This window comes from Gallinula chloropus, assembly GCF_964237585.1.
Source record: "Gallinula chloropus genome assembly, chromosome: 5".
Taxonomy (NCBI): domain Eukaryota; kingdom Metazoa; phylum Chordata; class Aves; order Gruiformes; family Rallidae; genus Gallinula; species Gallinula chloropus.
In genome coordinates, this window is record NC_140090.1 from 65477505 (window position 1) to 65504275 (window position 26771).

Sequence of the window (26771 nt, forward strand, 5' to 3'; positions counted from 1 at the left end):
CTGCTTTCTCTCATTTTCCTCACTCTGTTAAACCCTCATTGTAAATAATGATAGATTGATTAGAGAGACAGAATAAACTCAACTGTAATTATAACCCAGAATTTATAGCAAAATCAAACACCGGAAAGTATTTTCCAGTCACTAGTGATTTTTTTAATGGTTGGGGTTTTGGACTTTTCTGGGTAGACAGCATTTTTTTCAACTATTACTCTGAAAAGTCACAATAATCAGGGTGTCTAATGTTTGGCATCAAGATATTTAATATCATGATTTCTGAAATGTTCAGCCAATGAATTTAAACAGAATGACTTTAATACTCAGGCTAGGAAGCATGTTGAAGTAGGATATTTAAAATGTACTACTAGAAAAGTATTCACTGTAAATGGATGAGCACTAAGGGTTTTATGGGCTGTCTCACAAATAAATAGCTATAGAGTAAAATACATTTGTGATAGTACATAAAATGGGTAAGTAAAAATCTAAAAGTTATAGAGCGTAAGATACAAGCAGGACTATTAAGAGAGCGGAATATATTCAGAGAATGATGAAATAGCAAGATAAAAAGAAAAAGAGACAGGAGATTTCAGATAAGGTGGTGAGAAAAGAAAAAAATAAAGAACAAGAGGTCAAATCAAAGACTTACATGGCCTTCATCTGATAGGGATGCATAGCTTGTTAGGCAGTTCTGCTCCTTAGATTTTATCTATAAATAGTTTCTTTGGGGTTTGCCTGCTAAAAAGAGGATGCCTTACAAAATCCAAGTAACTCAAGGTGGGAATGAAATGAAGAGACATGGTTAGTAATGCTGTCTTTGTGACACTGGGAGACCTGCTGAAGAAAGTGGTACTCTTGTCTAAAGGCAAATCAAATCAGAACTCTACATAAAGGCAAATTGAAACAAAACTTTGCCAGCAGTCCTCGACTGAGTTCCCAGTAAAGTCATCTGTAAGGTAGAATTAATGAGCCTGATTATGATTAAGAAATTTAATTAATGTGTTAACAAGGAATAGTGCTAATGGTGCTTAGCCACCTTTCTGTCAGGAATATAGAGGTGCACCAGAAAACAAGTGTCTAGTTCTTATTTTGTTTCAGACAATTGTACTTAAACATCACTTTACCTATGAACTCTGATGACAGTCCCTAAGCAATTTAGAACAGAGGTAGAAATAATTCATTACATTTTGTCTTGTTTCAATTCCTTCTTGAATGTGTGTTGCTTCCTGTAAGAGCTTTCTGATGCCTCATGTTTTCAAGTATTTTTCTTACTATTCATAAGATATTTTTGTTTGTTGGTATGTTTTACTCATAAGTGTTCCAGGGCATCTATGCCAGAGATCAAATTGTTCTGAAGATCTTGCTCTCTATTAGAGAGCAGTTACTGAGATGAACAGTATTATTCTGCAGTTCACTGTTTGCAAAAGGGATTTTGCAGGCTCAGGTGCCAGACTGTCAGCATATGCAGGATCAAATGCCTGTAGTTTATAGTCAAGAGATTAAAAACCAGTTCTAATCATAATATGTAATATACTGCATTACTTTTTACCATGGTTTTGTTCCTAGAAATCTGGCTTAAACCCAGGATATTTATAGCAGTTTACTCATTGCTGATTTACTCTTTAGCACAAGTCAAAGTTTATTACAGGCTAGTTAGTTGCTGTGAAGATGGTTGACAGCACAAGCAAAGAATGATGCTTTCTTGGCAGATAATCATGAGAAAAGCTGCAAGCATCGGTGACCTTGTATTATACTTAGAGCAACCAGAGGACACGTTTTTCAAATTCCTATGAGCAAAAGTAGCTATAACATTTTAATTAAGTGTGACATGATCATGCTAGTGGTGTGGTGACATGATAATGAGGAGGTAACTGCTGGCTAAATTTTTTTGTTTGGATGTGAGTCAGACAGGACTACATGTCACATAACAAGGAAAAGTTTCAGAAGGTTAAAAATAAATCATGTAGGAAATGCTTGAATTACAAGATATAGCCAGAAATAGTCCTTTCTGATGCTTTCAGTTTAGGAAGGGTGGAATTTATTATGGATTGTTGCTATGCTGTAAGAGAGTTGGATGGAAATGTTTCAGGCAATCTTTTTTTAAGAATAGAAAATCAGCATGAAATAGAGAGCAGCAAAACCTGATAAGATACTAAGTTATAATTTTAGCTATGGTAGCTGTTCTGTGATACTAATAGGGACTATCTTGAACAAAAAGTAACCCAAACAAACCTGACCATTGAAATATTATGGATTCCATCTTCTCACATACAAGTTTATAAAGTCATATTGGATGATAAACTAATAACCTTACATGCCATATGTTATGTTACTGATCAAAGACTGCATTCTCTTGACATATCTTACACTGAGACATAGTTCTAGTAGGTAAACACAGCAAATGTTTCTGGTTATTTGATCTTGTTGCAGAGGTTACTGTGGCCAGTTGCACCTAGTTTTTCTTCATTAGTAATAATATCCTGATTCAGTATTTTTGCTTGTGAAAGGTTATGTTGATATTACAGTTTGCATTTGTATGAATACCATAAATAGTTCTACATCCAGACAGTAAATGCTGATCATATCTCCACCATTCAAATATCATAAATGAAATGGGAAAAGCTTATTGGCACATTCTAGCTAAAAGATTAGTGGGAGCTTTGGCGCTGAATTCAGTTGAATCAAATAGAAGAATACTTTCATCTGATTGAGAATTTGAACTGGCACGAAGTGGTGACACGTTTTACCTAAAAAATGCGTAGGTACAAGATGAAGATGGCTTTAAAATGCCCCATTACCTGAGGTCACCCAACAATGCATGTTGAAAAAGTCACGATTATATTCAGAAAGAGGTCAGAACAAGAGTTTAGAAAAATATGATATAGCTGGTTCTCAAAGAGATTCTCAGAAAATATATGGCTGGAGCTTTAAAATATCTGGATCAGGAAAAAGGGCACAGAGAGAGTATTCAAAAGTTACGTTCTCAAACAGTTGTTTCTTCTTGCCATGGTTTGGAATTAAACAAGTTGGTTAATAATCATAGAAGTTTTCAATTTAGGATTAAATCAACTAAGCCAACTTCATGAGCTCCTTAGACTGATGGAGGATCATGTCTTGAAGCAGGGCAAGGGAATTTTGTAAAGGAGGGTAATAAGATTTCACTATGGAGAGATTTACTTAAGGTAGAAGGTAGATTTAATGACAGGCTTGTCTGCACTTTAAAAGGCTTTTCTGGTATGCTTATATTGTAGCCTATATTGGCAGCCTCTCTTTGTGGAGATGCAGTGCTCCTTTGCAAGTTAGTTTAAATTATTTTCTCAAATGTAATAACCTATATTGGCCCAAAGAGCATAAATGTTTCAGCTCCAGGGAATTGCTGGCTATCTGTGATTTCACACAACACAGCTATTTTGGTAAAACACTGATGTAGACAAGTTTTGAATTTCAGTTTATGTTTGAAAACTGATTGCAAAACAGGCATAGTTGTTCTGGCATAAAATATGTTCATTTTAATAGTAAATATTATTTTCTCTGTAAAAGCCTAGTTCTCTAAATGTATCCCATAGGTTAAAAGTAAAGTCCTCTTCCCTTATACAAAATTAAAAGTTTATACAATCCAAATTAGGTCTTATTTTCTCTAGATAATGCTTTTGTAAAATTCCCAAATACCTTACTTGCAGTTAGGGATATGGAAGTGTAGCTCTGGAAAACTCATATGTCAGCACAGTTGTGGAAAGACTTAACTGTTCACTCTAAAACATTGTATAGAATGTCATTAAAGCTAAAAAGATTGTACACATGCTTGAGGTTTAAACTCTACATATTTTTTTCAGAGGTGCTTCAGTGTCTTGATTAAAAGCTCTCCCTCCTGCAGCTGTATGCTAGCAACCATGTAAGTGTTTAATTTGAAATTAGCAGATGATGGAAGAGATTAGTAAAATGTTTTAAGCTTCTTCCATTTTAGATGGAAGAGATAAGTAAAATTTCTTAATCACAACTAAAACAGAGTTATACATACTGCCACAAAATGCCTGAAAGTTCAACTTCATAAATCAGTCTCCTGTCTTTGAGACTAACCTATATGCAGAAATAATTACTTACATTCCTTAACTGTCATACCATGAGCTCAAACAGAAGACTTAATCTTATTTTATGTTAGAATCTGGAGGGATGTCTTGTGTGTGTGTGTGTTTCTCTCTTTGTGTGGGGTGTTTTTGGGTTTTGGGCTTTTTTTTTCTTTCTTTCTTCAGTGGAAGCAAACAATCTATTTCTCAGTTCAAGGAATTTTAATAGAAAAACTGTCATGTTTATATAACTTCCAGTACAGCTGAGCAGGAAGCAAATAGAAACCTTTATTTTTATGGTAGATTGATTCTACAGATTGTGCCATCACTGCCAAGTAAGTGAAACCCAGGCTGAACACATAATGTCATTCAGACATTCTGAAAATGCACATTTACTTCCTTGCATGAACATTAATATTGTCTTTTAAATTGTTCAAAGTGAATGTTTTGATTTTTGGAAACGCCAAAGTAGACATGCATGAAAAAGAACATTTTGATGGAAGTTTCTGTAACAAAAGAAAATGACAAAGGAATAATCCATTTGAAACTCTCAGGAGAATTAGCTAGAGAGAATTAAAATGGACTGAGATTGAACGCACGTTGTCAATGTACCACCAGAAACTTAAATAAAGCAAAACTGCTGCTATAAAGCTAATGGTTAATTTTTTTATAGTGTCAGTATAGAAAAATACTTTTTTTTTCTTTTTTCTTTTAAAATAAAGATCATATCTTAAATATTAGCTTGTATGTAATGAGATTCTAAGTAGAATAGAAATATAATTCTGAACCAAATAATTCTCTGTTGGACGTTAAAAATCTAAACTGGTAAATGGGAAGTGCCTTAGTTGCAAAATAAATTTTTCCTAGTTAAAAAAAATGTTGGAAGTGTGACAAATAGCTTTGCAAAAACATTTTTTAAAATATACAGCTTTCATAATTAATAATGCAGACTGTTGTCTACTTATTTCAGTAAATAATTTGAATGCAGCTGACTTTTCTGTTTTCCCTTCTGCAGTATTAATGACGTTGAAGAGAGCACCAGGTTATTGTTCTATCAGTATATGACTTGCTTAGCTGAGGTTTTGGTTTGCAACTAATGCTGTTTGAATTGTGGCACCTGAGTAGATTATGTACTGTCTGAGATGGAATCACAAAACTGGAAAGCTTTTCTGATTTACAGACCCAAAATGTCTATGCATTTCAACCATTCAGTTCCACTTTCAGGCATTTGGAGTACATGTATACAGGCAGCTCTTGGTTTACTCCATCTAAATACCTCACGATGGCCAACTTCATTCTCTGTCACAACACCAGCAGAAGGTGGACACAGCACCTGAATTTGTCTTGAATCAGAGCAATACCTATATGTAATGATTAACACTGATCTAGAAGGGTCCAGCTCCCTCTCAGTTTGTGATAGCCTGTCCTGAAAAGTGCTGGTTACCAACTACTTTCAAAGAAATCAGACAGAAGTCTCCAAAACTTTACTCCTCTCCTTTCATCATCTCATATAGATTTATTGTTGAATAGAGACACGGGTTATTTATTTAACCGTTATTTTCTTTGGGTTTTTCCCCCCCCAGACTTCATCATGCTCTCTGAGAGTTCTCTGAAACATTGGGTGGGTTTGAATGCACTAATCTTTTTGTTGTATTCTTTGTAAGTAGCAGTAGTTGAACTTCCTTGCCTTTCAGTTTGCATGATTCTGAAGTCTTTGTTAAGCCTTGAATTAGTCAAAAAGAGACTTAGCCAAAAGATGATTAGTCAGGTCTAGTCTGAGATGCTTGCTCCTATAAATAACAAAAATTTATCTTTTCTTCAGTCAAATCTGATTCTTCAATGCTTACTATATATTGGAATATGTTCTCTTTTTTTTTCCTGTAGATTTCAGAATAATGAAAATTTTACAATTTCTAGTAACCAACAATACTGTACCACTGTCATCCACATCACGTGGAGAAAGCTTACTCTATGTTATCATATAACATGCTGACAGTCGAGTTTAAACACATGAAACTAAATAGATGTGTTTAAGCCAAAATTATCATCTGTATACTCTAATATTTCAGCCAAATATGAGATCCCAAATCCACATCAATACTCATTGGAGTGCATATGTTTTTCAGACAGTGTTGAAGAGGTTTTGCTTCACCATTGATTGGCACTCTGCAAAATTTATGTATTCAGGAAGTTTCTATGATGTCATATGAAAAGCTTGATTGGAATGGAGTGTAATTTAAAGGATTTGCCGAGACAGCAGAAGTAAAACTTCAGCAATGTGTTTCATGACTTTAAATAAAACTGTGACAGATTGGTATGGTACATTTCATAAGCTTTAAAAGCTTGAAATTATATGGACAGCTTCCAGGTACAGTTGCATTATTTACATGAAATTGAGACAGCGCTCTCAGTCATTCAAAGCTTAAGCATTGTTTTGTTTTGGTTGGTGAAATAGTGAATTTATGTCAAATACAGAATTCAGAGGTCCTAGAGCTGTTTGTAGCAAAAAGTCTTCTTGTGTGCAAGCCAAAGAGGGATAAATATTCAACATCAGGATGTGATTGGTGACAGCCACATTCAGGCATTTATGTCAGGAAAAGCTGGAGGACAATAACGCTGTCTAGGCAGTACAGCTAGTAAAATGCATAGAAACAGCCATACTTTCTAATTAAGAAGTAGGTGACTAAATTCGTACATGACTGTTATCCTATTTTGCTGTCTCAGTAGAAACCATGCTGGTAGAGGACTACTTTTGTAAACAATTTAGTAGTGTGTAATGAATTCAGTTGAAATTCAATTTTGTAGCTTTTTTTTTTCAGATTGTTTTTTTTTAAATGGCTTTGAAGTTGAGTTATGTTTGAAGGGAATTAATTTTAGTATATGAGTGGTCCTCCTCAAGATAATGCAAGCAAAAATATGTTGGTCAGATTGTCCATAATGCCTTTGTTTCTGGAATAATTTTTTCTGGTGAATTTTTGTTTTGGTTAGCTCTTTAAATTTTGACTTACATTAAATTTTTCATAATGTTCCACAACATTGTTTTTCTTTGATATCCATGTATGTGAAAGAATCCTTGTGCAGATCTATTTTAAAATGAATGTGGTTTGAAATAACAATTTGGTTTAAAGTCCATAGAAGCCAATACAATTAATTCCTTTTCTAAGTTAGGGAAATAAATATTTTCAAGGTTATGCATTGTAAATATTTTTAAGTATTTAATATTTTTAATACAGATAATTTGATAGAATGGATAACTTTTAATGTAGCAGTACTGCTGGCCATTTAAGTTCTTCAGCTGAATAACCATTGTCTGGTTTATCTTTTCTTCTTATTGCATTAAAGTAACATCAAATATCTGGTAAAGCAAAGTTTGAAAAAAAGCTATCAGCACGACATGAAGAGGAGTACACAGGTGTCTGTTACTCTGAGCAATACTGTTTAGGTTTCTTTTGGGTCATAAAAGACACACAGTCAACCATAGCATGACAGTCTTTGAAAGCACATTTAATGGGACCAGGTGAATGATATTACGTAGCCACTGGAGGTGAAATTAGGTTTTAAATAAGATTTAAGTGGTATCGTGCAGGCTTCACACTGGTTCTCTGCACTTCAGTGGTTTTTGCCCTCAGAGTATAGCTCCCAGAAATATCTAGAGATGCATCACCTTCTGCAGCGGAAGGGTTCACTTCTTCATCCTGACTTGATACAAGAAAGATCTTTTAAGTAACACATTCTCTGCGTTGTTAGGTGTTCCCCTGAAAGTCTCCTTGAACGGTAGCTACTGATTCTCCATAGCAGTGACATCCGGCTGCTATAAAGATGTATTGCCTTGCCATATAAGTAAAGTTTCTACTAGAGGGAAAGGGATTTTTCTATTGCTACTTCATCACAGAGTTAGATTAACTTAAAAAATAAAATAATTAGCTTCCATAGCTATGGAAAGTGTTCTGCCCCAAGTGAATTAGAATTAGTGTTACATTAGGCGAGAAAAGTAGCATTTTAATGAAGTGTCCACCTTAAAATACCTCTTCCGAAGAACACACCTGTGAATCTTTGCCAAATACTGATGTAGTTCAGCTGGGTTTATGTTGAATTACTTGGCTGGCTGAAGAATCTGCTTTATGCTACCTTTGGCAATTCAAACCTTTATGGAAGCGCGATTTGTAGTTGCCCAGGAGAACACTGGCTCAGTTTTCACGATGTTTTCATTTCAAAGCCAGTCTAATCTAAAATTATTTTATTCTTATATCAGTGAGAGAAGTAATTCTGCAGACTAAGTGTCACAGCTACAATAGCATTTTTTTTACTGTCACATTGTCTCAAAATGAGTCAGAGTACCTCTCATAAACGTATGGTATCTTTTCAGTTAAATATATAATGAATTTAATTCTAATTGTCTTTGCTGTTGGCAGAATTTTTTTCAGTTAATTTAATTTGATTATTGCTATTTCAGACATTAATCAGCTTCCTATTAAACCATCTCACAGATATTAATTATGCCCCAAAATAGCCCTGTGATGTACAGTCAAGAAAGAATTAATCCCTAAGGGACAGGACTTCTAGAATTACCTCTGATATGGAATGCAAAATTTCAGTCAGTTTGGGTTTTGATTTCCAGAAGTATTCAACTCTCAAGTTTTATGATCTTGTGCAGATGGAGTCAAGTAGGATGACTGAAAGGCTGGACGCTAAAATCCGAGTTCAGCTGCAAAATGTTTTGCCAGTATTTTCCCACACTGGCACTTTCCATCTCAACTGATATTTTATAGTACATTGCCACCTATATGGCATTAGAAAGAAAAGAGAATTAGTTTTAACAGTGGCTGGGAACTACTAGTATCAAACTGCCTTCAAAGACAGCTAGGTTTTAATTCGAATAACAAACCAGGAGAGCAGAAATTTTCCCAAGTAGACAGATATTCCCATACCTATAATTGTCTTCCCCAGAGCCCTGTTCAGATCTTGTTTTATTATTTTCCTCCTTATTTCGGACTTGTTACATTATTTTTTAACAGCAGAGACTGACTGTGTATGTGGACTCTGTTAGGATCATTCACTCAGGGTGAAATAAGAAATAACACCTGTTATAGACACTTGCAGTGCAAGGTGGTTATACATTTTTAAAAACCATGGGGAAATAATGATTTGTAATTATCTGTTGCATAAAAAACCCTGATAATCTGCATGGCTCTCTGTTCCTATTTACCAGTCCTGCAGTGAAGGCTTCCCTGAGTTTCAATTCATATGTCAGAATGGTCCATGATTCTAAAAACTACAACCTTTGGGAAACTTAGTAAGTCTTCCTGTGACAAATGGTATAGATGAGCCTTCTGACTATCTAATTTGATTGGCTATAATATGGTATCTTGCCTCTGGCATCCTCATCAATCTTATATCTTTGTCATGTTTCAGGTGGAGGTATAAAGATCATGCACCTAGAGAGCAAGTTAAGCTGATGGTAGAGTTGGGCACGTTTGAATGGCCCTTGTTAGAACATTCCCTCTTCCACTCTCCCTCTGCTGACAAAGTAATCATTGCACAGTGAGAGTCAGGTCTGCGAACAGTCACTTTTTGCATTCTGCTGTCTCTGCTTGCTCTGTGACAGTGTTTTTGGGCTGTTAACTTTGGTTGAGCTGCTTTTGCAGTTCAGTGAGCGTCTATTTTTTGTGCTACCTACTCTATATGTATGTGAACCACCCTTGCATTGACACTGTATCTAAATGTTGTTTTGAAATGTAGAGCTGACTTGAATATTAAGGAAAACTGCTGTGCTAAAGCTGACAGTGATTTGAAGAACAGCTTATGTGTGGTGTGCAGGGTTTAGCTGGTCATTTCTGTTATCAATGGACTGGTATAGTACTATGCTGTTGCTTAGGCTGCTAACGTTCTTTATAGTATTGATCAGAATATGTAATTGAGTGTTTCTGAGGAAATAACTTTAAATGTTACAGCATTTTATTGTAAATAAAAGATCCTTTCTGTCACAAGATAGTATTCTAACTTTTTTTATAAGTTATTCAGGACTTCTGCTGATAAAATGAGACTGTTTCAAAAATAATTTCCTCCATGCAACAAAATCCTTCGACATTAAATCACTTACAGAAACCCTTGCACAGGTATGGTTCTGCTCATTTCCTTGCAAATTACCTTGTTGTTCCCTATCAGCATAGTAATTATATAACTAGCAAAGGTCAGTGTTCTTTTGAGTCAATAAAACCAATTTACTCTAGGTCCGGATTTCAGATCTGAAAAAAAATCTGAAGAAAGTGTGTTGAAATAATTTCTGATTAAATTCTGAATTCAGTGAATTCACTCAGCAAAGAAACCTGAAGATTTTGCTTATTGGTCTACTTAGCATTTATATTTTATTAAACTGCTGGTAACCTATACCTGAATATATCTCACAAGATTTTGAAAACCTGTAGCAAACATCAAAGAAATATTCTTTCCTGAACTGAATCTATGACTGCTTTGTAGTCCATGGTATTTTTCTCCTGTGGCTAGTGAACAGTCCAGGGTTTCTATGTAATAATTGTAGCCCTGTCATGCTCCAGTACTTCCAGCTTAAAGATTCTTTTCTCTTTATAATGGGGTTTATACAAGAAAAAGGTATAGTTCTTAATCATTTGAGTGACAGTAATGCAGAATTATTTTAATAAATTTTCCATCCCTTGTTCAAGGTGTCAGCAGAGACTGCTCAATAACCAAACATACAAGTGTGCAGACTACTTGGGATTTGGAACAAAAATTTATATTCCTCTTCTAGGAAACCACGTGCTGGTGGGAGACAGGTAGTAGACATATCATAATCAGGACTACAGTTATTACAGACTTGAAAGTATTACCATGCCTTATATTTGGTCAAACTCACCTAATGTCAAATAATATTTCTATACTGCCAGTACCGTGGGAGTTAAATCAGATGCAGAGTAGAGATTACATCCCTAGAGCAGATGTATGGCATCAGTATCAGAATAGTCAGCAAGAAGTCTGAACTATGTACACATACATGTGCATGTTTAATTATAGCATAATTACGTTTGTGCGTGCACACTGAGGCTACTGGAGTTTTCCCTTGGGAACACGCATTTTATGGTACTTCTAAATTATTTGTTTGCTATTTCTAAACAGAGTGTTTCTGCTACTTATTCAAGCTTTGTCTATACTTAAAGAAACATTCACTGTGCTGTATCAAAATTTGTCCATTCCTTCAGCTATGTGTAATCTGCAACATTTAATCCCTTTTTCAGTGCCACACAATCATCACTTCAGCAATTGCATTTGGCCTTCCTAGATGTTTATACGTATTACTCATCTATATTGAAGAAAATATTCAAATGGCCTCACAGATTTTCAAATCATTTATGGATGTCTGTCCGCCCTGCATTTCCCAAAAGAAGAATGCAGAGAAGATGAGACTTAATTTCAAATGTAACGATTTTCCATGTTCTTTCCACAAATAAAGGACTCTTTAATATCATTGTTCAGCATTTTAGCTAGTATCCAGCTTGCTATGCAAATGAATTTCAGGTGGATCGCTTTTAATCTGAGCTCTTTGGAAGAAAGGGAGAGTTATGTTCTCTGATATTTTGTGCATGCATTCCAGGTGCTGTCTGAGGCCTCTCCCATGTAGCTCTGGTCTGAGATTACCTGATTTTCCTAGCTTTCTGCATCAAAATGACTATGTGATAAAATGGTCAGGAAAGTGAGAGTTTAAATATCTTACCAGTTTTACGGTGAATATTGGTTGCACAGCAATTCCTGATGGCCTGCTCTCTTTCCCAATAGCAATCATTCTCAAGAAGCTATTTCACAGCTATGCGTTTTTTCTTATTCAATGTAAAGGCTGCAAATTATATGGATAAAATATCCATTAACATTTTTAAAGCCATTTCAATATGCCAAATCTGAATATTAATATTATCATAAACATAGATTTTTAGCCAATACAATCCAGTTTCATCTGACTAACTCAGAACATTAGCCAATATCCAGTGTTTAAGAGTTCATATACCTTCCTCTGTAATTGATATTTTCTCACAATTTAAATAGGAATAAAAGGTTCAAATAGAGAAAAGCCTGAAATATTTATGTTAAAACTGTTTCCATTCTCCATTATTTGGTATATTTTTGTGGCAGTCAAATGACTGTATCATTTGAATATTTATTATGTAATTAATTATATGCAATGAATTTGCTTCATTTCAGGAACCTCACATAAATGTATGCTTCTTCATTGGTTAATTTAGTTGATCAGTCATTGGAAATGAGCACCTGTCGTTTAGTCCTCCAGGTTCTGAACAACATATGCTTGACTTTAAGTGACTAATGCCTTATACCAGTGGCAGTGTTCTCGCGTGTAAAGTTCAGTATGTGTGTGTAAACACTGAAGATTTAACACACATGCAGCCTCATTCAGCACTTACAATGCTATCATTATGCCAACGAGTATTTTCTCTTAATAAGGAATAGACAGGATTTGCTTAATGAATCAAGACTTGGATATTCTGTGACTGTTACAAAATGGAATATATTCCCCCCTGCCCCCATAGTTTATTTGGAATTTTTCTGTCTGTATTTTGAGAAAATGAAATGCAAGTTGGCTAACTTGTTTCTAGTCTGAGATCTGAGAGGGAAGAGCCAGTGGGCCACAGTCATCTCTGATAAGCTTTCTGAGTGGCTATTGAAAACCATTTTCTTCTGAATATTAAGTATCTTCTTCGTCGGGAAAAGTACTCAAGTTCCCTTCCTAAGATGATTTTGAGAGTTGGTTGAATTAGAGAATATGGCAGCTGTGTAGAAAAAGTATTTTAGGCTGCCCTGGAGAGCCTGATACTAAATTGGATTCCTGGTCCAAAATATCTAGCAAACAAAGCAAAGTTCATTTTGCATTTCAGGCATATCATTTGTTATTTAGCTAACAAGGACAGACCTGAGGCAAATCATTCAACCTGAGAACTGTTTTCTCTTAGAAGTAAAATCAGAGTGTTGCTTGAGAGAGAATTACAAAAACTATTATAATCCTTGTCTGAATGAAGTGTGAACCTCTGAAAACGAGAAAATGCACTCTGTAAAGTAAAACATCATAGTGACACATTACCAAATAACCTAACTAAACCAAAGACAAACCTAATACAGAGTTCAAGTTTTAAAGTCAGAAGTCATTCTCGTGACCGTCTAGTACTGCAGGTAGGCCATTCAGTTAACCACTTCAATGATTTGAATGACTTCACAGAAAACTTTTATTGAGGGATTTATCCTATTCATTCTGGTTTGTTCCACAGCGGGGTAACCGTTGGATTGTCAAATGAGAAAAAACTTCTATGTCTATCAGAGCATGATTCTAATAACTTGGAGACTAATAGGTATATTTTAAAGAGGTGACAGTGAGAAAGAATGAGTGAGGTGCACCTAAAAATAAAAAAAAATCTAATATGGACACTATAAAATCAACCTAGGAAAGAATTTTGGGGAAACAGGGAAAACCAAAAAAAAGCCTAGATCTGAGTATTCCTCCTTATCATTCCTGTGGTTTCTGAATGCTAAGCAGACAAGAGTCAGAATGTCACTGCAGTAGAGCATAAAATCATTTTTTTAAAACAAATTATCCGTATTGTGGAAAAAAAGGAGGAATCATATTGTAGGGAAAATTATAAAGACCTGAAAGAAAACTGGAGATAGAGTAAGACAGTGAAGAAAAACAAGTATAGCAAGCTTTGCTGGAAAATACACAGCTGTGTGTGCGTAGTTAAGTAATGGCAGACTTGGATACTTCTGACCATAGCTGCAGGAAGGGGCTACTCTTGGAGAAAGGCCATCACAACTGGAAGGAGCTGAAAGAGAAAATGGAGGTGAACAAACCTAGGACTTAGACTGCAACATTTCAAGAGAGAAATGCCTTTCCTTGGTTAGCAGGCAAAGCCTGGAATATTTTGGCAACATAGAGACGTGTAATATTTCTTTGCACAATACAACATCGATAGTAAAGGTAATAATAAATCAGTTTTATGACAGATCCATCCAAAGCTATTGTGCTGTCTGTGATTTTACTTTGATGCTTATATTTCACAGATAGATGCCTTAGCAGGAGCTGCAGTTACTCATATAAACAGGCTGTTTATGTTGACTTTGTATTTCATTCACTTCGATGGCTTGCAAGATTAAGAAAAGCTTACAGTTTTACCTAATGCAAGCACAGATGTGGAAATACAGTATCATCTGTATCTGTTTGAACTCTGTGTAAGCTCAAAGACTGCTAAATGGTTTTCAGGGTTTTGACACATAACTCATTGCCACAAAAAGCGGTTTAAGCTCCTCCATTAGTGAAGTTTTGTGAGTGATACAGATATGTCAGTCTATCTTTCTTCAACTGAAGTCAGTTTATCAGAATTGTCATTGTTATGGCTTAGCCATTATTTAATATCCTGGGATTTCAAAATACCTTGCACACATGCTACTCTAAAATGCCTAATCATGCAGATGTTGCTCTTGTAGATTAAGATAATGTGATTATCCTGATTATCCTTTGCGATACATTCATATATATCCATTGCCACTCCTTCATATATTAAAATTTTAGTCATAATGGTAATTATGTTTGATGACCCAGAATCTAAATTTTATATTAAAACAACAGCAAATCAGAAAATTCTAACAACCCTAAAGGTAATTATTTGACTACTAAGAAACACCAGCTTCATACAAATTTAGCCAGCCTAGAATTGAACACAAGTTCAATTTTTCTTATAGCTCTGATCCAACAACAATTTAGGTTAAGGTTTAAAGAAAAGAAAAATTGTAAATGGATCTGAACAGCAAAAATTGAATCGATGTCCCTTTCTGTTCAAAGCCACAGAAACCTGAAGTTGCCAGTTATGTCCCTGAATGCTCTGATTCTGGAGGCACCTACACTTTTGCTTCACAGCAGCCCCAGCATTTCCACACATAAATTGATAAATTCCCAGATCCTGCTTATTATGCCCAACTGGAATCTAGAAACTAGACAGATTATCACTCTCATCTTTTAGGAGACCCAGAAAATAGACAAGCTGTGAGCAGCTCTTGCACACGTTAGGAGTATATATACATTTTTTTCTAAAATGTCATTGCAAGCTGTTTTTTGGGGTGTTTATTTGTGAGGTTTGTTATTTTTTTAATAGTACTCAAATTGTATATAAATCCTTGTGTGCGTAGGCAGTGTCAAGCTGCCATCAAATCCCTAGATCTGCCCATCATTCACTGATGTGCTAAAATCACTAACCTGAGTGGATTTCTGCCACTCTGAAGTATAAAATGGGGGATTTGTAGAGCCAGAAAGAGAGAGTGTGATGTACCATGCTACTAGGATGACCATTTAGAGAGGAGAACTCAAAACTCTGGTCCCCCACACCAAGCACTGGCTCTGCATTTTGTGTTCAACAGCCAGTTGATGACAATTTGGCTGTGAAAACCTCAGTGTTTTCTTTTTGATTAGTAGTTTTAATCCAATAGCTAATAACAAGTAAGTTATAAAACCCATGGGTGCTGATGTGGATGCAAAGGCTGTCTCTGAGCTCTGGCACTGGATCCGTATCCTTGGCAGAAGGAGATAAGACTGTTTCACTCCTGTGAAACAGAAACATTACTGATATTTCTAACTGATAAAACAAGGCAATACTAAGATGATAAATCACTGTACCTTTCATTGGGCTACCAAATGCAAGAGAAAACCAGGCCCTGACAGCATCATTTTCATGGGTTTTTTTCAAAGTGTTTATGTTTTTGAGTGAGCGATGCTTAATTAACCCCCTTCAGTCTCTAGATCATTTTGGAGACCATCTGTAGCTCTGTTTAAAGAATCTGTTCTCCTGAATGTGATGGGGTTTATAAAAGACTGCAGTTTGCAGCATTCCTCTTGGTGAGCTCCAGGAATTAACAAGAGATTGTGGTTTCATCTCTGAGGCACTTAAACAGGTGATTAATTCTGTGTTCTCCTATCTAGTTTGATATGCACCCTGGTGGGTAACTTGTATCATTTTCTGTATTACATCTAGTCTTTAGGTATATAGTTAGCTTCAGTTTTAATGAACTGTGGATGTGCATACAGACTTAATTGTTGATAAACAAATACACATGCTTACTTACTGAGCAGGAGACAGAGAACCTGGGCAATATGCCATCCTGTGCGCCCTTTACATAACTTTATACTCACTGTAGTATGTTTGTATGTATATACACACATACAAATATATATTTATATTTAAAAATATATGAAAAATTCTACTCTGTTGAAATCAATGGCCATGTTTCTTTCAGCTTCAGTAGAATGATGGTCTGAATCTTTGTGCACTTTACTACATCTTTTTGTACAATTTACAAGACATGAGCAATACTTATTATAGAGCTTTTTAATTTACTTGATTGTTTTTATATTTTAAGGAAGGTAATACATTTTTTAAGGATGAAATACATTCGGTGAAGAGCACTAGTAGAAATTACACTAAATATTCCAGTAACAGCCAGACAAATTCAGTCAGAAATTAATCCAGTGTGAATTAGTTCAAAGAGAAGCTGAAATATAACTGACTATAACAGTGATTTTATATGGTGTAGGTTTATACAGATATAAACACTCTAACCTCAGAAATAAAAAACACTTCAATAAATGCTCTCTGTCTTGGGATATAATTGGCCAGTGAAACACCTTGGATTTCTTGAAATTTTATGGCTGGATGACATAGATGTCATTAACCAAAAAAGATGCCTATATTAAGCAGTAGAGGCAGAATTTGGAACCAGCTCCTGATTCTATCAGCTTCCTAGTTCTTACATTTTTTTCTTTTAATAATTTAAAAAAAAATATACTGCTTTCTGCATCTCTAAGATAGGAACTGTAAATTCCTTCCCTTTGAAAAAATGTGTTGAGACATGTAAGTAAAATGTGCTATGTAAGAGCTTTGGATTATTATGGTAGTTTAAGAGATAATGAATGTCATCCTACAAAATAACTCAGAAATTGTTGCACTGAATACTAAATGTTTTTTAACTTCTTGAGTTTGAATTGCTGTTAGGTTTCTAAGCCTAGACATGCTTTGTTTAAAACTTCTTTTGAAATAATTTCTACCTGTTTAAGCAGTTTTGACTTTGCTGCAGACATGGCACAATAGTTGCATTGCAGTGAGTTAGACTGCTTGTCAAATGTAAAACCTAGATTTTCATTTCCTTACATCTTGCTGCTAATGCTTTTCAATTATCCATCAGTTAGATGATTTTCTGTCACACAAATGGCAGTTGACGTATCTGCCAATCAGTTCTGTTCCTACAAATTTCCAAGTTTAAGAAATCGGATTCAGTTTTAGGCCCTGTTTTAAAAGAAAGAACAAATTCATTAAATAAGAAAAAGGAAACCTCCTGGTTTGTACAGTTCAAATTTTCACCTCTTGTAAAATAATTCAGAAGTTCTCTGAACACTGGACACAGTGTTGAACTGAAACACAACTGAGATATAACATCACGTACGCTTGTTAACATCAGCGAGACTTTGCTGTGAACACAGGAAAAGCATTTGGAGATGTGTTAGGTGTCACTACTCCAGATTTTGAGGGTTTACTCCACCTTCTGTATACTGCATCTAGTTGCAGAAATTTCTCCTCTGCTCCTTTGTCTTTAGGTTGCCTTGAGTACAGTCAATAAATAAATGTGTATACAGTCACTGCTACAGTATTCAGGCCAAAATGAAAACCTTGCATTGGTTCTGCAATCCCCAGATGAATTGCACTCTAAGAAATTTTCAGAGATTCTCAAATATTTTATAATTCTGAAGGTAAACATTCTGGTAGCATGCTTTTGCCCATTTTCAAATGATAGCTGTATCTTAATCTCACTTATGTTTAACAAATTTGGTAAGTGGATGAAAGGCAAGATGAATGCTTAAACTTGAAGGAAGAAAACAAGAGGTCAAAACATCATTTTTCTTTCAGAACATTTACAATTAAGCTTTGTGCCTATGCATTTAATTGTGAAATCCACAGTGGGTATAATAAAAAAGTGTTAGCTACATTAAGGTTGAATTGTTCTGGAAAAAAAATTAAGCTCAGGCTCTACAAAAAGCATTGTTATATTTTAAAAGAAAAGTAAAATACTCAGAGATTTTATGTCTGTTATAAAAAGAAGCAATAAAATTGTTCATAATCACAGTTTTGTTCATTAAAGTGTCCATCAAAAGCTATAGAAAACTAAACATGCAGTAGTCAGATGAAAAAGTTTATCACTGTTACTGCACTGGATTCATAATATGTACTATGATGTTTTGATTATGTTTTTTTTTTTAACCAAAGATGACTGAAACCTTATTTTCTGGGACTTAATGGGAAGGAAGGGAGAGATTTAACATCACCAAATGGATCTGCAGTATCTAGTTGAACAACAGAGAAAATACATCAAAAAGCTTAAATTATTGCTGAACAAAGAGCAGACAGACCAGATAAAGGAAATAAAAGATTCCATTTTGATTACGTTTCAAGACACATTGTTATCACTTTATGCTGAAAACTTCTTAGAATGCAGCAAAAATATTCTCTTCAAAAGTAGTGTGAAATTCAACAGGAATTTAACTCTTTTAATCTTGTTATTTATTGCTTCTAGGGGTAAGATGATTGGACATGATATAGATTTTTTGATCACCAATCCTGGACCAAGGGAAGATGATGAACTTCTGCATAAAGTTGTTGACTTATGGAAAAAACAGGTATGAACTAGATAACATTTGACCAAAACCTCACGTATTCTAATAGCACTGAATTAAGCTTACACTGTGCTTAAAGAATGTTGACTCCTTTTTACACATGACTACAAAATTTTGAAATTCAATATTGCTCTATTTGGTTATCATGATGATCTAGGCTCATCCTCCAGCTCTGAATGCTAAAGTTAAAGGTTATATCAGAAATCCTCTGCACACCTTCTGTAATACCTTACCCTAATAATATGCAGCTAGTGAGATGTAAGAAATCAAGCTAGGTGGAGATTTGAGTAACACAGTAAAACTGTTCTTATATTTGAAACATATCTGTATTTATTTAATTCCTTCTTGAGAGGGGAGTATGTTCTCCCAAGGGGAGCTCCAGCTTTAAGGGTAATAGCTATGGGTGAGCTTATGTTGTGAAGTGAGCAAGTTTGAAAGCTTAGGTACCAAAGGCCTAGAATTCTGGCTTCCTTTCACTCCATAGATCAGCTTTTTTTCCTGGCTTCCATTGGAATTTGGGATAGTATGCCATTATATCTGCATTTGCAAGAATACACACATATCACAGAGGAATTTTTCATCTAAGTGATTTGAAGGAGCCTGCCAGGCAGAGGACTCTGTCAAGCAGAGAAGGACCCGTTAGACAGAGAAGGACCTGAAGGTGCTGGTTGACTGCAAGCTGAATATGAGACAGCAGTGTGCCCAGGTGGCCAGGAAAGCCAATGGCATCCTGGCTTGTATCAGAAATAGTGGGTCCAGGGAAGTGATCATGCCCCTGTACTCGGCATTGGTGAGGCCACACCTCGAGTACTGTGTGCAGTTCTGGGCTCCTCAGCATAAGAAGGACATCGAGGTCCACGAGCAAGTGCAGAGAAGGGCAACCAGGCTGGTGAAGGGGCTGGAGAGCAAATCCCATGAGGAACGGCTGAGGGAGCTGGGAATGTTTAGTCTGGAGAAGAGGAGGCTGAGAGGAGACCTTATCACCACCTACAACTACCTGAAGGGAGGTAGTAGAGAGGTGGGCAATCATCTCTTCAGCCAGGTGACAGAAGATAGAACGAGGGGAAATGGCATGAAGCTGTGCCAGGGCAGGTTTAGATTGGATATTAGAAAAAAAAAAAATACTGAAAGAGTTGTCAGGGCCTGGAACAGGCTGCCCAGGGAGGTGGTTGAGTCACCATCCCTGGATGTGTTTAAAAAAAGGGTAGATGAGGTACTTAGGGATATGGTTTAGCATAGAATGGGAATGGTTGGACTTGATGATCTTAAAAGGTCTTTTCCAACCTTGTGATTCTGTGATTGTTGGGTGTTTTCTATTCAGCTTTCTTCAGTTTGAGGCAGCTTTAATGTTGGAAGAGTCTGAATTATAACAGGTGCAGGTACCTCTAAATATTCCTGGATCAGAAATATGGTATGTTGGGAAGAATAGTCTTTTGTTTCTTTTTCTCTATTTCTAGGCAGCTAAGATTTTTTTCACCTTTTACTACATGTACTGTTCAAAGGAATTGAGTAGATTTCAACAAGTAAAAGGCCAACACTTTGTCTGAGGTGAATCACCCCATTCCTAAGTCAGCTTTCATTGCTGATAGCCTTGAGAGAATGCTTTTGAATTGATTCTTGAACTTTGTACTTTAATTAATGTATAATGGGTTAACACATGAAAGACATGATAAACAACCAACCAGACAAAAGCTTGTGTGACTGTACAAAGCTATCTGTTTCAAGGTGTTCAAAACCTTTCAGCTGTCTTTAATGGAAGGGCTTCAAACTTTTTTTTTCCTGGTAAGATACAAACTAAACTGAATTCATCTTCCAGTTGACTCTATTGTTGAAATGTTAACAGATTATTATTAATTTCTTAGATTTCTGTGGATTCCATCATAATTCTGTATGGAAAGTGGCTTGCTAGTAGGTATAATTTATCATACTAAAATGAAAAGCAATGAAGCTGTGGCAATTGGTAAGCCCTAAGGAGTTGCTCTATTTTATACATTTTATTATTTATGTAAAGTTTCTTTCTCAGTCATTCTTCTCCCTTTATTCTGAGAAACTGCATTTCTTCTTGGATGTTGTCCTTTTACCTTCTTAAGCAGACTTGAACCTTTAGGAAGCCACATGTGGGTCCTCCAAAAATCCTGTATGTTATCACACAGAAGAAAGGAAGTGATGACAGGCTGAGGCTAGAGACTGCCCTGAGTTCAGCCTTTCATTCCTTCTCCCATTCATCACATTCCACTTAGATTAATGAGAACAATGGCTGTGATCAGAGGAGTCTGGCAACTGCTGAAGCTTTTCAGATCACTCTGAGCTACTTTCATTAAATGGAATTGAAAGGAAAGAAATAGAAAGTAAATTGTTCTAGCTGATTTTTTTTTAAAGGATAAAATTTGCCAGAAGTGAGTGCAGGGAGATTATGGGAGGTCAAGGGTGGCCAAGGGTTTGATTCTCTAGGGATCCCAGCATGAAGAAAATCTCAGAAATGGAGATGTCAAATGGCTGTAGAAACCAAACCTAGAGTCTCTGCGGATTATTTAAAACTGTGGACAAATATTTTTTTTCTGATCATCCTCCAGAAAATGTATGGCTAATACTACTACCTATGGTGCACTTGCAATACATAGGCTTTTACTGGCACTACTAAAGAATAAGCTGCCAGCACAATGAAAATGCAGAAAAGAGAGGAGGGAATTATACTTTTTGTTACCTTTTATTTCTTGGGGGAGAACATGACAAAAAAACCCTAAATCAACAGCATTTTGGTAGCTCTTCGGTACCACTTAGCAAAGGATTCTGCAGTATTTAACTTCTAAACTATGAAACCTCAGCCTTTTAACTATTTTAAATGGGCATTTTTCTTAGCTGAAAAGCTTAATGCAACAAGATCTTTCTGTTGAAAGGTGTTGAAAACTATGTGGTTTATTCAACATTACTATGGTTGTGGTTAATCAGCCCCAACCAGTAGCTGAGCACCACACACAACTTGCTCACTCCTGGAGGAGAAAGAGACAGATCCTGTGGATTGGGATAAGAACAGCTTACTGACAAAATCACAATGAATATAGCATAGAAAAATAACAGTCCAGACAGCTGCAGATTTTCTCATAACATCTGATCTTTCTAGTGTGTATTGTTTGTCTGCATGTGGGTATGTATATGTCTCCATCCATCCATGCCGTCCGTCATACAAATGCTTATGGCATAAAGAGGGGAAAAAAATCTTAATTTCTGGACTCTGATGCTGGTCTGTCTGTTGTTGTCAACCCCAGGCTGCTCAGGACATGCCCAGAATTAGATCAGACTGAGGTACGGGAAACTTCATGAAAATGGGACCAAGGCAGCTGCATGGTTATGCTGCAAAGTTTTGTTTTGCTGATCAACCCTTTGATGCCATTTGCTAATGATTCCTTGCCCTAACAAGCCTGGCAGCTCCCAGGCATCAGTTCCTTGAGCTGTTCTGCTTTATAGGTTTCCATCTGTCTCATCTAGGTGGAGATTTTTCTGAATTAACATGCCTATATCCTATTTTGGATTAAAATCCAGTTTCACTTTATTAAACCGTCTTAGAAGGAAAATAAGCCTAACAACATATATACATTTCAGAAGATACTGGATTACATTATCGGGTGGTATAAAATGGTCCTACTTAGCTTTAACAGAATTAATCCAGCTACTAACACTTCTGAATAATGACAGCTCGTAACATTAAAAATGGTATAGCATTTAATTCAATTAAAAATGACAAAAAAGGCTAATGACCATATTTGGATTTATTTTTCAGCTATTGATTACATATTTTTCTAAAAATCCACACTTTACCCTCAGTTTGATCATGGATTTACTCCAATATCAAAGCCATTGATGTGCTAGCACTCAGTCTATTTAAACAAAAAGTGCATAATCATTCTAAAAAGGAAAAACTTATATCTATTAATGTAACTGCCCCCAAAAATATGTTTTGTTTTGATGGTGTTGTAAATTTGATAAATGAAAATGTCCACATTTTAAAACTTGACTGTGTAAACAAGGTCTAAAGCACTTTATGGGTGTATAGATCAAGCTGAAATTTGCAAAGAACTGCAGATTCCCTGACACAGAGTAATGAGAAGGCTGCTGTTTTGCAGCTAGCAGTAGCCAAAACCTCACACAATTTTCAGAGCTGACTGCCCCTTCAGGCAATACTTCTTCAAAATGCACAGAATTGCCATCTCAGCTTTACTTTATGGGGTGATGGTGATATCCAGTGCCTAATCAAATTAGGTTAATTGGATATATTATCTCAATGGATATGACATAGGCTTTGGCTCCTATTTAAAAGTGATATCCTGGATTTGAATCAGATTTCAATTGCCTGTTGAACCAGGCACTTGTGTAATTGTTGCCTAATTGTTGCAGAATTTGTATTTTTCAAACAGCTGAGAGGTCTCAAAGGGAAGAAGGACCTTTTGTAAGTGTGGTATCCAGGATGACTTTAGGTACAGGGAACTTCTTAATTTTTAGTGTGGACAATATAGCAAACACTGACATGTCAAATTTACAACACTATATTCCTGTTATGAGTAGGAAGCTGGAAAAATTTTCTCTGAAAACTAAGTAAAGCTGATGCAGAAAAGATCATCTTTAAGAGGATACAATGCATGACTAAAAGTTAAAAATGAACATCTTAAATGGTATGAGCAGTTTGTATCAAGACCATTTTAACTATTACCGACACACAGGCAATACATAATCGTATCTCCTAAGAGTTTACAGGCTAAAAATCCAAGTATGGGGTATATGGTTATACACCCACGTCTCACTGAGACGAAATAGTCTCTAGGGATTCACCTGCTTGACTACTGCAAGCTGAGATTTCCTGCTGAATTTCTCAAGTGGCCAGAAAAAAACATCCTGACATCTCCATCTATAGTAGGAATGTCATTCTTTTCATAGTGTATCTAAAGATGTGCTATAATTCCTAATTTCTCGCACCAAAACTGAGGTGATTTCAACTTCATTTGAACAAAGAGGACACAAACACTATAAACAGGCAATTTCAGTGATCTGAGCACACTGTCTACAAACAGTATTACAGGTACTGGAAATGAAGGCACTTGAAACTATAAATTAAGACTTCACCAAAACCTAATATAGTTAGGAGTCTGCCTAGGGAAATAAATTATTTAGATTTGTTCTGGGATATGCTATGTGATGACCAAATCTCAAAGAGGAAAAAGGAAAATAAAGCAAAAGATGAGAAAGTACTGATGAAGTAGCTAGAAAATTTTTATAGGGAATGTGAAGATTGTCAGTGCTTAATAGAAGCTTGAAGTCATCAATTAATGGTCAACGATCAATGAGATTAAAGCACTTCTTAACATTAAAAGCATATTAACCTGAAGGCAGGCATAGTTTCATCAAAAAGAGTGAGATAATATGTAGTTATGCATTAACATTCAATATCTGTTTTGAGTCTATATTTGGAAATAGCAAGCATCAGTGCCTTGTGACGTTGGGGTAAAATTAAGAAAAAATTACTATGTTTTAAAGATGGATGTGTGAGAGCACCTGCTAAAATTAAGCATTTTCAAATCAGCAGACTTGGAAACTAGTAATCCAAAAGAATGAGCTACGAGTTTTCTCATATTAGTTTGTAATAAATCTTCAAAATCAGGAAAAATTCTAAAGAAGCGAGAGAATTTCAGTGCAAGTCAAATAGTTATCATTTAAAGGGTTAGTCCAATGATCCATAAAGCAGCTGTGACTGATTCCCAGTAAAATAATGGGAGCATTAATGTGGAACTATCATCTACAAAACATGGAGGCTGAGAATATAATAATACCTATCAGTGTGTGGAAATAATAACTTCTGGTTATTATTTCCTTCATGGAAATAATAACTTCTTAAGTGTTTCTATTATGCTTTTTTTTTTTTTCTTTGGTCAGAATTATATTGCTGTAAAGTATTCTCTAAGGTATTTAATATGTTGTCAAGTAAAGTTACCACACTTGCATTATAGAAGAGAAATAATCAAAACCCAGTGTTTAATATAGAGCTGTTCTTCCATAAATCAGTTTGTCACCTTTGCTCATAAGAGGTCTGACCTGCAGACCATTGTAGTTAACTATCAACAGCCATCAAATAAAGCCACTTCTATACACACTCAGTTCAATATTGCAATTAAACCCCCCCCAAATAAACCACATACACACAAACAAACCCCCCAAACACTGAAAAATCCCCCAGACAAATCAAATCACAAAACTAATATGATAAGGGATATGTTAACTAAAAGTCAGGAGGCATTCCTGGACGTGGTTTTTGGTGGGGTTTTTTTTGTGGTGATACTAGTATAGGAATTCCCAATCCAAAGGAAGGAAAATGTCTAAACATTTGAGGGACTTCAAAGAAAAGACAAAAAAAATTGATCCAAGGACCTAAAGAAATCCTGATTATGGAAATTTTAAGAAAATGAGTTTATTCTTCTCATCAGTGAGAAAGCTGAGAAGTGGGTTTGATAAATTTTTAGCTTTAGAGAAATGTAAAAGGAGATATGAAAAGACATGTGACAGTTGTAGGTTTGTTGATCTTGAGGATAAAACTAGTAAGCTTATCTAGTCAGAACATGAAGTTAGTAAGTTCAATTTAGTAGCTTTCCTTCTACTAATAACAATTAAATACCTGATTGACTATGAACAATGTGGTTTATGCACTATTATTGCTAAACTTTATGACAGTTACATTTCTTTTGAAAAGCCAAATCTCAGAAGTCTTCCTGTGAAATCAGGAGCTGAGCGGAGGCAGTCACAGTGGTCTCCTATATTTTACTGATCTATAAAATCTAAATTAAGTCTGAGTGTACCAGGACTTAGGCACACATGCAAGTATTTTCATCATGTGGAACCACTCTCAGAAAGCAATATCTTTTTGCCAGCTGAGCCCTCCTGCTTGTTCTGGTTTTGGCTGGGATAGTTAATTTTCTTACTGGCAGCTGGTATAGTGCTGTGTTTTGGATTTAAGATGAGAATAATGTTGATAATATGCTAACATTTTAGTTGTTCCCAAGCAGTCAAGGACTTCTCAGCTTCTCATACTGACCTGCTAATGAGAAGGTGGGTGGGAACCAAAGAAGCTGGGAGGGAACAGTGCCAGGACAACTAACCCAAACTGGCTAAAGGGATATTCTGTACCATATGACTTCATACTCCATATATAGCTGGCGCAGTTGACTGTGAGGCAGTACAGCTCAGTAAGTGGCTGAGCATTGGCTTCTGGTGGTGAGCAATTGTGCTGTGCATCACCTCTTTGTATATTTTGTTGTAGTTACTACTATTGTTATCATTATCATCCTTTTAAACAGTCTATCTCAACTGATGAATTTTACCTTATTCTTTTTGATTCTTGTGCTCATCCCACTGGGGTTGTGGGGGAAGTGAGTGAATGGCTGTGTGGTTGTTTCACTGCCTGCTGGGTTAAACCACAACACTGCTGGAGATGGCTTCAGAGATGCTGAGCAGTGCTGTATTACTACATATCAAGCTCCACCTCTATTCTGAAGACTCAAGAAATATTGAAGGAAGTACTGTAATGGACAATATCTGACATTATTTGACATTTTGTATTCTTTAAAATGGATGTACAGAGCTGCAGAGAGAGGGATGGTGCTCCTTGTCATGTCCCGGTTGCTGTGCTTAGGATGATGAGGGGTTTTTTGGCTCGTGAGGGGAGATTGCTCTTTATCTGAGGGTTAGCTGAAAATGCAGAGCTCTAAGAAGCTTTGGGAATGCAGGGTAAATTAGTTGTCCGGGAAATTAGTAGCCTTGGTAGCTGGCTAGAAATGCAAAGAACAGGTGCAAAGACAGGCCTAAGGAATGACAGAAAGATGATTTTCCTAAGGGCTTAGAATTGGCAGTCCTGGGAGCCATTGAAAAATTGCTGGCTACAGAGCAAGAATGAAAGAAAGCTGGATTAGAAGGAAGCAATTTAATGTTCTATTCCTTCCATTTTTCTCATT

The 26771-nt window shown here is 35.9% G+C and overlaps 1 protein-coding gene across 1 annotated transcript in view; it reads left to right on the plus strand.

The window, feature by feature from the left end:
- DNTT (DNA nucleotidylexotransferase) overlaps positions 1-26771 on the plus strand; it is a gene marked incomplete at both ends in the record, with an annotated part of 89343 nt that overhangs the window by 37118 nt on the left and 25454 nt on the right. The window contains one exon of the mRNA XM_084265380.1: positions 18681-18783. Within this exon, the coding sequence (XP_084121506.1) occupies positions 18681-18783 (103 nt within the window). The remainder of the gene's footprint in view (positions 1-18680; positions 18784-26771) is intronic.